This window comes from Salmo salar, chromosome ssa06 (assembly GCF_905237065.1).
Source record: "Salmo salar chromosome ssa06, Ssal_v3.1, whole genome shotgun sequence".
NCBI classification, from domain to species: Eukaryota; Metazoa; Chordata; class Actinopteri; order Salmoniformes; family Salmonidae; genus Salmo; species Salmo salar.
This window is the reverse complement of record NC_059447.1, coordinates 63,279,054-63,291,814: the sequence shown is the minus strand read 5'-3', so window position 1 is coordinate 63,291,814 and position 12,761 is coordinate 63,279,054. Positions and strand designations below refer to the sequence as shown.

At 41.6% G+C, this 12,761-nt stretch overlaps 1 protein-coding gene across 1 annotated transcript; it reads right to left on the bottom strand.

Annotated features, from left to right (window-relative positions):
• Window positions 1-324: 324 nt before the first annotated feature.
• Window positions 325-12,661, bottom strand: plg (plasminogen). Its single transcript, XM_014205160.2, has 19 exons — window positions 12,377-12,661; window positions 11,050-11,185; window positions 10,851-10,957; window positions 10,271-10,385; window positions 9,999-10,138; window positions 9,445-9,565; window positions 8,950-9,068; window positions 7,446-7,608; window positions 7,180-7,304; window positions 6,827-6,986; window positions 2,659-2,852; window positions 2,387-2,535; window positions 2,050-2,143; window positions 1,794-1,908; window positions 1,591-1,665; window positions 1,233-1,373; window positions 1,031-1,137; window positions 734-879; window positions 325-587 (listed from the first exon to the last, which is right to left on the bottom strand). Exons 1-19 carry the CDS (start codon window positions 12,420-12,422, stop codon window positions 423-425), a joined length of 2,418 nt encoding a protein of 805 aa, XP_014060635.2. The 5' UTR covers window positions 12,423-12,661; the 3' UTR covers window positions 325-422.
• Window positions 12,662-12,761: the final 100 nt, after the last annotated feature.

Here is a 12,761-nt window from a genome sequence, read left to right as displayed (position 1 = left end):
AGGCAGCTGTGTGGTGTTGCCTTTGATTGGAAGTCCTATATTATTTGGGTGTGTTTGTCTGTTTAATTGTGGGAGATTGTTCTGAGTTTAGCCTTGTGTCTTGCCAGACTGTGTGTTGGTTGGTCGTTCTCTTTTGTTATTTTGGTGTTCATTTTGGAGTTAATAAACCTCAAGATGAGCTTACATATACCTGCTGCGTTTTGGTCCTCCTTAACCAACGACAACCGTGACAGTCTTCCAGGCTAGAACATAATTGCATTGCTTAACAATTGAATTATTTAGTTTTCTTAACAAAAATAATGAACCTTGCAATTTCTGACAAAATCACTTACCACAAGTATTTAATTTGTACTTTCAATTCTTAACAAAACTAGATTTGTGGCTCAAATGACAAATTTCTCCAGATTATGGAGAGTAGGGAGTTAAGAATTAATCTTCATCTGACTGTTAATCCAATCCGTAAACTTTGATACTCTGGCGTACACCCCTGGCTTCAAGGCGTTGGCACAGCCCAGACCCCAGGATGTCACTCCCTGGAGGACAAAGCTGTTCTGGGCATGACACACCAGAGGGCCACCACTGTCACCCTGGAAGAGGTCAAAAACAATCACCACCATTATCATCATCACTCTAAAACAGTTACATTTAAAATCACTGTGGAAACTGCAGTTTACAACCAACCACAGTCTTCACTGATATTGAATGACTACTAGTTGTTGCTGAGAATGTATACCTGACAGCTGTCTGTTCCCCCTTCAATGTTCCCAGCACACATCTCATGGTCCTTGACTCTGTTGTTCAGGTAGGCAGGACGATTACACACTTTATTTTCTATAACAGGGAAGCCCGTCTCCTTGAGGAGCCCATCTCCACCAGTTCCTACAAACACAAATATCAATGTTTCATGTCAGAAAATAATTGCTACATTTGCAACAACAAAGTAATGGAGTCCTGAACAGAATAATTATTTAATTTTGTCTAATGTTATGAGAGAAATCACAAGGGTAAAAAACATGCATGACTCTTGAACCTTGTGTCTCTCCCCATCCTGTCACATAGCACTCTGTTCCAGGTGGTACCACATAATCCTTCTCGGGTAAGCATGCTGGTAAAACCTTGTCATTTATGAGTGCAGGGCTGCAACCAATCACACAAGTGTTTTTACAGCCTCTGACTTCCAAACAGCAAGACAAATGTGACAAATTTGATTGAGTTTTTCTGGCCTCACTCACGTTTGTAGCTTCAGCAGTGCAATGTCTGTCCTGTCAGGTCCCAGGATCAGTTTCTCCAGATTACGCTCCTGCTTGGTCGCTTCATTTGCTCTCTCTGTGTGGGTTCCCAGGAACACCTTGTAGGCAGATGTCCTCTTTGATCTGATACGCACAAACATAGAAAGACAAACTTTTATTGAATCCATAATTAGGGCCTCACAGTAAACATTACTAAAAAGTAATGCTCTTCTTCTGTTGTGTAAGAGGCTATGACTCAGCCACTACTACACAGTATATGTACAGCTGCTCTTCTTGTTGGTATACATTTATTGAGTAATAAACCTCAAGACAACTGAGTTAATACGGGCTGTTCTCTCACCTCTCCAGGCAGTGGGCAGCGGTGAGGACCCATTGAGGGGCGATCAGAGTTCCCCCACAGAAATGAACACCAGTGCTTTAGGAGGACAGACAGAAGAGTGAAGAAGTGAGTTCTCCAAGAGATATATTATTTTATCTGTCTGGATGGAAATATCAATACATTAACACAATTCATGAAAGGGAATGGGATGCTATCCTCCATACTTGGTCCTCAGGCTGATCTGCCAGGGCCATGAGTGGGGTTTGGACACACAGCCTCCAACGATGCGACCAAAACACCTCTTGGGTTTTGTAACCGGCTGCCCACATTTCAAGCCAGCTGAAGAGCAAAAATAAAATATTATTTTTGTATTCTACCATGTAGACAGTAACCACATTGATCTGGATGTAACACGTTTGTTTCAGCACAGCCATATGTATAATGATTAACAGAAACTTTATCTCAATGTAGGCCACATACCGCAATCTGGGATTTGGCAGTAGTCCCATTTTTTGCTTCTGTCTGTGGTGTAGCACCATGGTCCATTCACGTCATTGTCAGGGTTTCTACAATTCTAACAGTGAAAAAAGACACTGAATTAATTGAAGTACATCTTCCCAAATGTCTCCTCTATCATATGCAGTACTTCCACAGTATTGTTTGACATTATTTAAAGGCCCAATGCAGCTGTTCTTATCTCAATATCAAATAACTTCTGGGTAACAATTAAGTACCTTACTCTGATTGTTTTCAAATAAAATGGTCAAAAAGGGCCCTTAAATACAGTACATCTAGCAAGAAAATTCCATGGACTTACGTTGGACTCCAGGCCTTTGTCAGGGTGGGATTCAGGGTTGAAACTGGCATGCTGATGGGGGCTTTGGGAGCTCCACCTCTGACATGTGACACCCAACATGGTCATAGAAGTAGGACCCCTGTATGTCCCCCCATTGCCCACTTTGCAATCTGAACGTCAACAGAAAATGATATCAGTATATAATATAATCAATTGCTCCCCTCAACATTGACAATGTAGGATGAATGAATGAATGAATGAATGAATAGGATTAAAGGATTAAAAAGTATGACCAGCTGAGGGTGTCTGAGAGGGTGCTGGTCTGAGCTGATCGGGTTTGTCAGGTTTGTCAGGCTTAGAAGTAGGCTTGGGAGCCGTTGGGCATTTCTCCACAGCGCAGTACTCCCAACGAACAGAAGGGTCAGTGGTGTAGCACCATGGAGCACGGTCGCCATCAGGGTTCCTACACAGGTTTCTTCTCAAATCGCTGTGAAACATAGGTAAAAGACATGTCATCTAATGTCCTCAGACACTGAATAATGACATATTACTTTGTTTGGCTTAAAATTGGGGTTGGGAATTGCCAGGGATCTCACGATACGATATTATCATCATACTTATACTACTAACGTTTTAGAACACCTACTCATTCAAGGGTTTTTCTTTAATTTGACTATTTTCTACATTGTAGAATGATAGTGAAGACATCAAAACAATGAAATAACACATATGGAATCATGTACTAACCAAAAAAGTGTTCAAAAAATCTAAATATATTTGAGATTCTTGAAATAGCCACCCTTTGCCTTGATGACAGCTTTGCACACTCTTTGCATTCTCTCAACCAGCTTCATGAGGTAGTCACCTGGAATGCATTTCTATTAGCAGGTGTGCCTTGTTAAAAGTTAATTTCTGCAATTTCTTTCCTTCTTAATGCGTTTGGTCTTTAAGCAAATAGGTCTATCTTCTGTATACCAACCCTACCTTGTCACAACACAAGGTAGGGATGGTATACAGAAGAAAGCCCTATTTGGTAAAAGACCAAGTCCATATTATGGCAAGAACAGCTCAAATAAGCAAATAGAAACGACAGTCCATCATTACTTTAAGACACAAAGGTCAGTCAATACGGAACATTTCAAGAACTTTGAAAGTTTCTTCAAGCGCAGTCGCAAAAACCATCAAGCGCTATGATGAAATTGGCTCTCATGAGGACCGCCACAGGAATGGAAGACCCAGAGTTACCTTTGCTGCAGAGGATACGTTCATTAGAGTTACCTGCCTCAGAAATTGCAGCCCAAATAAATGCTTCACAGAGTTCAAGTAACAGACGCATCTCAACATCAACTGTTCAGAGGAGACTGTGTGAATCAGGCCTTTATGGTCAAATTGCTGCAAAGAAACCACTGCTAAAGGACACCAATTAGAAGAAGAGACTTGCTTGGGCCAAGAAACACGAGCAATGGACATTAGCCCGGTGGAAATTTGTCCTTTGGTCTAATGTCCAAATTGGAGATTTTTGGTTCCAACCGCCGTGTCTTTGTGAGACGCGGTGTGGGTGAACAGATGATCTCCGTATGTGTATTTCCCACTGTAAAGCATGGAGGAGGAGGTGTTATGGTGTGGGGGTGCTTTGCTGGTAACACTGCCTGTGATTTATTTAAAATCGCAGGCAGTGTTATCCGCAGTGTTAACCACTTTATTTAGAACCACAGGCACACTTAACCAGCATGGCTACCACAGCATTCTGCAGCGATACGCCATCCCATCTGGTTTGGGCTTAGTGGGACTATCATTTGTTTTTCAACAGGAAAATGACCCAACACACCTCCAGGCTGTGTGAGGGCTATTTTACCAAGAAGGAGAGTGATGGAGTGCTGCATCAGATGACCTGGCCTCCACAATACCCCGAACTCAACCCAATTGACATGGTTTGGGATGAGTCGGCGCACAGAGTGAAGGAAAAGCAGCCAACAAGTGCTCAGGATATGTGGGAACTCCTTCAAGACTGTAGGAAAAGCATTCCAGGTGAAGCTGGTTAAGAGAATGCCAAGAGTGTTCAAATCGGTCATCAAGGCAAAGGGTGGCTATTTAACGAATCTCAATTTTCAAATATATTTTGTTTAACACTTTTTTGGTTACTACATGATTCCATATGTGTTATTTCATAGTTTTGATGTCTTCAATATTATTCTTCAATGCAGAAAATAGTAAAAATAAAGAGAAACCCTTGAATGAGTAGGTGTTCTAAAACTTTTGACCGGTAGTGTAGGTGCCAATACGATATGTAATACGATTCTTGCGATTCTCACGATTCTATATGTATTGCGATTCGATACTGCAATTCTATTGCGATTCGATGTTCCAAACATATTGCTCACCATGTCTGCTGCAGAGGGACAAGAGAGAGCCATTACAAAACGATCAGTCATGGAAATAAAAGTGCTGAAAACATGTTGGCTCACCAGTTAAAAAGAAGATAAATCTAGAGAAGGAGAAATACCTGAGGTTTTGCACAGGTACAGCCAACTACCGCTAGTTAAGTTAATGGGATACTTTGGGATTTTGGCAATGAGGTCCTTTATCTTCTTCCCCAGAGTCAGATGAACGCTTTTATATATCTGCGTGCAGTTGCCCCCCAAAATATGCAGTTGAAGTCGGAAGTTTACATACACTTAGGTTGGAGTCATTAAAACTTGTTTTTCAACCACTCCACAAATTTCTTGTTAACAAACTATAGTTTTCGCAAGTCGGTTAGGACATCTACTTTGTGCATGACACAAGTAAATTTTCCAACAATTGTCCAACAATTTCACTTATAATTCACTATATCACAATTCCAATGGGTCAGAAGTTAACATACACTAAGTTGACAGTGCCTTTAAACAGCTTGGAAAATTCCAGAAAATGATGTCATGGCTTTAGAAGCTTCTGATAGGCTAATTGACATCATTTGAGTCAATTGGAGGTGTACCTGTGGATGTATTTCAAGGCCTACCTTCAAACTCAGTGCCTCTTTGCTTGACATCATGGGAAAATCAAAAGAAATCAGCCTCAGAAAAAAAATGGTAGACCTCCACAAGTCTGGTTCATCCTTGGGAGCAATTTCCAAATGCCTGAAGGTACCACGTTCATCTGTACAAACAATAGTACGCAGGTATGAACACCATAGGACCACGCAGCCGTCATACCACTCAGGAAGGAGACACGTTCTGTCTCCTAGAGATGAGTGTAATTTGGTGCGAAAAGTGCCAATCAATTCCAGAACAACAGCAAAGGACCATGTGAAGATGCTGGAGGAAACAGTTACAAAAGTATATATATCCACAGTAATATATATAGTCCTATAGCGACATAACCTGAAAGGCCGCTCAGCAAGGAAGAAGCCACTGCTCCAAAACCGCAATAAAAATCTGCACACCGGGACAAAGATCGTACTTTTTGGAGAAATGTCCTCTGGTCTGATAAAACAAAAATAGAACTGTTTGGCCATAATGACCATCGTTATGTTTGGAGGAAAAAGGGGGAGGCTTGCAAGCCGAAGAACATCATCCCAACCATGAAGCACGGGGGTGGCAGCATCATGTTGTGGGGGTGCTTTGCTGCAGGAGGGACTGGTGCACTTCACAAAATAGATGGCATCATGAGGATGGAAAATTATATTGATATATTGAAGCAACATCTCAAGACATCAGTCAGGAAGTTAAAGCTTGGTCGCAAATGGGTCTTCCAAATGGACAATGACCCCAAGCATACTTCCAAAGTTGTGAAAAGATTGGCTTATGGACAACAAAGTCAAGGTATTGGAGTGGCCATCACAAAGCCCTGACCTCAACCCTACAGAACATTTGTGGGCAGAACTGAAAAAGTGTGTGCGAGCAAGGAGGCCTACAAACCTGACTCAGTTACACCAGCTCTGTCAGGGGGAATGGGCCAAAATTTACCCAACTTATTGTGGGAAGCTTGTGGAAGGCTACCCGAAACGTTTAACCCAAGTTAAACAATTTAAAGGCAATGCTACCAAATACTAATTGAGTGTATGTAAACTTCTGACCCACTGGGAATGTGATGAAAGAAATAAAAGCTGAAATAAATCATTCTCTCTACTATTATTCTGACATTTCACATTCTTAAAATAAAGTGGTGATCCTAACTGACCTAAGACAGGGAATTTTTACTAGGATTAAATGTCAGGAATTGTGAAAAACTGAGTTTAAATGTATTTGGCTAAGGTGTATGTAAACTTCCGACTTCAACTGTATGTACTGTGTATATATATAAATACACACTTGATACTTGGAGTCATAGAATCAATATAATATTGTAAAAAATAATATTGCGATACTCTACGGTATAATTTCCCCCCCCATTTCTACTTTAAATGACCAGATAGTAGAATACAGAAATAAAGCTATAGATGATCTAGATAGAGATTATATTTGACTATGCTCTAGGCCTCACGCTTTAGGGAAGTCCTGAGGTGTCTTCTTGTGACTGTGAGGTGTCATCGAGCTCCAGGACTGGCATTTCTTCCCACTGATCGTCTCTGTCACCATGCCACGATATTCACTCCCGCTGCCCACATAACAGTCTTCCTCAGCTGGAGTGGGAGCTGCGTCATCTGAACATCAAAAATAATATGAACCATGTTAACCAAATATGAATTTTGGTGAAAAATGTAGGAGGTATGGATTGATAGTGGATGATATGAGTTTCATTATGTAGTTAGTGTATAGCAATTTTAGCACTTGGGAAAGCCCTATATAAATTCAATGCATTATCATCATCATCATCACACGACAGTGTAAAGTGACCTGGTCCAGGAACGTCTCCACAGCTAGGCACCTTGCAGTACTCCCAACGTGTCTCTGGGTCTGTAGTGTAGCACCAGGGCATCCTCTCATTGTCTGGGTTCCTGCAGTAGTTCAGGTCCAGGCCTCTGACAGGAACACAAACAACCACTCATATTGGTTAAGTCACAGTCAGTCTGTATCTTCAAGACATTAAAACACTGACAAATGCAATGCTATGCTCTTGTTTGAGTAAAAACAAGTTGCCCAATCTCGTGGGTTGATCTTACTTGCATGGGTAGTTGTCTGGAGTTCTGTTGTGCTTTTGGGGCGTCTGAGCTGCCCAGACCTGACAGGCTTTCCCAGACGTTGTCACGGCAACAGTTCCCCTGTAGGCACCGCCGTCGCCTGTGCTACAGGTGAGCTCCTCCACCACCGTGGGAGGCTCAGAAGCTAGGGGAGAGAGAAGGGAGAGAGAAGGGAGAGTGAGGAGAACTCCCTGGGCATTAGTGAACTCATGTTTGAATTATTTTTATGTGAAAGAGCAGGGGTCATGGGGAGGGTCCTGCTTTTTGCTCCATAAATGAGGCACTGTGCTTTTACCAGTATTTCCAGCATTATCCTGCAAGTGTTGCTGCAGCTAGAAAATCCTAGGAAATATTCTGTAATTGACACAAGCTGTCTTCAAACAATCAATCAACGTCTGGTTGTGATTGTGTGTTCGGGCGGGGTATCACCTGAGCCAGGAAAGGCGTAGCTTTGCGAATCTGGATTGCACAAAACCTATTATTTGGCACGGGAACACTATTTGTAGATCAGTTGTTCTACACTTCACTTTGCTCAAGCTGATATTCTCCAACAGACTCGGAAGTTGTAGCTACAAATTGGTCAATTAGGGGCAGTTCAAGGGGAGAGTCAATGAAACCAAACATGGAAGTACAGTCTATATAAAAATACAGTAAATGGAAAGACCAGAATATAGTGTGTAAATATCCTGCTGGGACACTCGCTGCAGATGACAATAATATACACTGAGTATACCAAACATTAGGAACACCTTCCTAATATTGAGTCGTGGCATGGACTCTACAAGGTGTCAAGTATTCCACAGGGATGTTGGCCCATGTTGACTCCAATACTTCCCACAGTTGTGTCAAGTTGGCTGGATGTCCTTTGGGTGGTGGACCATTCTTGATACACACGGGAAACTGTTGAGCGTGAAAAACACAGCAGCGTTGCAGTTCTTGACACAAACTGGTGCGCCTGGCAGCTAATACCATACCCTGTTCAAAGGCACTTAAATATTTAGTCTTGCCAATTCACCCTCTGAATGGCACTCATACACAATTCATGTCTCAAAAAGTAGCCTAAAACATTAGGCTACTTTACTACAAACTAAAATGTGCAAAAGACCGTGTTTGAAATCAAGAAATAGAAAAGCATCTCCCTAATAACAGAGAAATTCACTGACACAAACAACCAATATGTGAACAAGTATGGTCAAATGAAACAGTGAATTTTGCTTAAAAATATTTTGGACTAATTGGATAATTAAGTTAAATGATTAAGGTACACACACAACAATTTATTTGCACGTGGTGTGAGAAGGTGCTGTATTGGCCTCTTGTGGTGAGATGATGAAAATGCGGGGTAGATAAAACAACTTGACCAAAAGGTAGATAGGAGACCAATGAGAGAAAAGACTAAAAACATTAATGGGATGACAGTCACTAGGAGGGTCATGGTGGGCAGAGGGGACAGGGGAGAGATAGAGGAGATAGGGTGAAAGCTCACTGCAGCGAGGGATGGAGCAGAAGTCCCAGCGTTTGGAGGGGCTGGTGGTGAAGCACCAGGGTCTGGGGTCGCCATCTGGGTTCCTACAGTAGTCCTCCTCCAGGTACTTCTCAGGAAGACTAGAGAGACAGGGAAAAGGACACAGAAAGAGGTCAAGAGGGGCAGATGAAGGAGCACATGGTAAACATATAACCTGTAGGTAGCCTAGTGGTTAGAGCATTGGGCCAGTAACTGAAAGGTTGCTGGATCGAATCCCCGAGTTGACAAGGCAAAAATCTGTCATTCTGCATCTGAGCAAGGCAGTTAACCCACTGTTCTCTGGAAGGCTGGATGTCAATTATGGCAGCCCACCCGCACTTCTCTGATTCAGAGGGGTTGGGTTAAATGCAGAAGACACATTTCAGTTGAAGGCATTCAGTTGTACAGCTGACTAGGTATCCCCCTTTCCCTATTTATCCAATATTACATAGAGAGAGAGACAGTAAAGTCTCTTACGCGCTGGGACTGTAGCCATGGTTGTGAGGTTTCTGGGCGTTCCAGCGCTGGCAGGTGTAGCCATTCTCAGTGGTAGAGATCTTTCCCCTGTAGTCCTCACCACTGCAGTGCATACATTCCTCTGTGGGACAAACAACAGCACTTTAGAAATAAAACACTTCCAAATTACACCTACTGTATTAACAAAGTGATGTTATGATGAGGAAAAGTGACTAAAAAAGCTAGTCAACTATTTGTTTAAAGATATATACACTGAATTGTCTCTATAGCAGAGCCCTTTTTGTTTCTTGGTAGGACTCTTTTGGGTTCCATGTATAACCCTCTGTGGAAAGGGTTCTACATGGAACCTAAAAGGGATCTACCTGGAACCAAAAAAAGGGGTTCTTCAAAGGGTTCTCCTATGGGGATAGCCGAAGAACCCTTTTAGGTTCTAGATAGCACTTTTGTTTCTAAGAGTGTAATCTGCTTTTGGGATTTTAACTTTTATACCAACATGACATCAGCTATTTGATCATCTTATTGGCAGTGGGGAAATAACAAGATATTAAGGGTACCGCTGCAGTCCTGGACGTTGCAGGTCTCCCACCTGGTCTCAGGGTCTCTGGTGTAGCACCAGGGTCCTTCGCTATCGCCATCTGGGTTTCTACAGAAGTTGGACTCCAGGTCGGCATTGGGGTGTGTTGAAGGGGTCATGCTGTGGGAATGATTCTGTTAATTTACTTCTGCTGCAAAGAAATCTAACCTCACAAGTTGCTTGTGGTCAATAATATGTAAATAAAATACTTTATAGGAATATGAGAAATATTGTAGGTGTGTGTGAGTATACTTGGGGTTATGGGGGTATTTTGATGCCCATCTCTGGCATGTCTTCCCTGATTTTGTTTTGGACTTTGTCCCTCTGTAGTCCATACCGATTCCATTCACACACTCCATCAAGTACACTATAAAGACATAGAATAGCATGTCTCAACAGTAGTAGGTGGGTGGCTTGGTTAATAATCTTTGAGATTTTATTAGGCAAGTTCAGCAATGTACTAAACACCCCTCTTGGGTAATCAAAAAGCATCATCAGGACTTTACTATCTGAGACGTTGTCATATATGGTCAGTATGTATTTGATATACCGTATGTACCTCCCACTGAAGGACTGATTGGACTGGGTTGTTTAGATAATCTGCATCACCTCTTCTATTTGCTTACAGACACAGTCCAAACCTCTTACTGGACTCTCCACAGAGGTTAACTAAATATTAACCGAAAATAATGTGGACTAACACAATCACATGAAACTCACAGTCCTACATTTAGATTAGAACATTTGTAATCCATTATGCATTAATGATGATAGGATAGCCCTTTCAGGCCTACCTACTTATCGAGAAAATCTGAAAAACTTTAGGACTTGCCTTTCTTTTCGTAGAGAGCTGTGCTGGTTCTTCTCAGAACTTGCTCTGTTTTGGTGTTTGCTGGTATTGTCATACATTCTTGATCCTTTTCAATGTATATAAAGGACCTGCCAAGAAACATTCCGAATAAAATCTGACTATGTAACTCATGTGTAAATCATTATCACTGTTCATGTAATGGCCATAAGCCTTAAATTACCTGCAAGTGAAAGCTGTTTCAGCGTTACACTTGATGGCACATTCTAGGACGGTGCCTACTGAGTACTCCCTCTTCAAGACAGATATAATCCGAGCGCCCTCTGTTTTTGCATATTCATCCAGGACACCCGCACTGACTAAATAGACAAACAGATAAGAAATAATGAGTAAGACTGAATTTGCTTACAATTGCTCTGTGATGCAAAGCTAAAATTCAATGGTTTCATGGCTAAACTGCTGTTAAAGACCACTATAGAATGGAGGTTGCAACATGAAGGTATATTGACAGTTCAGCCATTTGTGGAGTGGACATACACCACAGACAAAAGAACAAGTTATGTCAAAACCATTTACAACTAAGAGAAATACATAGAAATGTTTGTGTGATGAACAGTGTTTTAACACAACATTGTTCCTATTACTCTTAAATACTGTGCAAAAAGTATTGTATTTACTCATTCTTCCACAGTAGCCTACTTATACTACAGCAGTAAAGCTAGCCCAATAAGGCACGAGGGGGTGTGGTATACGGCCAATATACCACAGGTAAGGGCTGTTCTTATGCACGACGCATCGCGGAGTACCTGGACACAGCCCTTAGCCATGGTATATTTGCCATATACCACAAACCCCAGAGGTGCCTTACTGCTATTATGAACTGGTTACCAACGTAATTAGAGCAGTAAAAATAAATGTTTTGTCATACCCGTGGTATACGTCTGATATACCACGGCTGTCAGCCAATCAGCATTCAGGGGTCGAACCACCTAGTTTATGAATAGTAATAAAACTGGTTGTGGTAGAATATGTACACATAGGATATACAGTATAAATGATGAGGGTGTCAACTAGCCTAGCGTTTAAGAGGGTTGGACCAGTAACTGAAAAGTTGCTGGTTCGAATCCCTGAGCCGACGAGGTGAAAACTCTGTCGATGTGCACTTGAGCGAGGCACTTAACCTTAATTGCTCCTGTAAGTCACTCTGTATAGCCAATCAGTATTCAGGACTCAAACCCCCCAGTTTATATAAAGGCTAATAATGAGTTACAATACACTGTACAATAGGACTATCTGCGAAATGAATTACACAGTAAGAAGAAGAACACAGTTTTAAGGTTTGACAGAAGATAATCTTACAAAATTATTAGATTAAAGAACTAAGCACACCTGAAGTAAATTCATAGACACAGGAACCTAGCAAAAAACTTCAGTGTACAGATAGGACTCATTTGTGAATAAATGTTCAATTTGCAAGTATAAACACTGTGTGGGAGTCCTTCAGTTCACCGCAATTTAAAATGTGTAAAATTATGCCAGCTGTATCTTACCTGCAGAGAAAAGGACGCCTAGCAACATTGCTTTGTACAGGTCCATGATGCGGCACTGTCAAGCATTGCATACAAACTCACCAGTGGGATACGTTTTGTGTCGTTTAAGCCATGTCAGTGAGACAAATAGATAGATTTCACTCATCAGTCAATCATTGGCCTAACAAGGACATGGAGCAGAGGTCAGGCTCTGTTTGTCAATTGGCTTTTATTCCATTCACATACATAGTACTGTCATGATGTACCGTCGGCTACAGCTCCTTTCAGCCTAACTGATGGTGGAATCTTTCATCCATAACTCCTTTTTATACTGTATGAGGGATTTGTATTCTAATCAATAATGTTGTGTCACTCTGTATGTACAGCCACATCTCAAAACCCCTAT

Coding starts and splice junctions, on each gene's coding strand:
- plg (XM_014205160.2), bottom strand. CDS start 12,422: ATGGACCTGTACAAAGCAATGTTGCTAGGCGTCCTTTTCTCTGCAG. Junction 2,536..2,658: donor CTCTCAGACACCCTCAGCTG/GTCATACTTTTT, acceptor GTTGACGTTCAG/ATTGCAAAGTGGGCAATGGG. Junction 1,374..1,590: donor GCTGCCCACTGCCTGGAGAG/GTGAGAGAACAG, acceptor TGTGCGTATCAG/ATCAAAGAGGACATCTGCCT.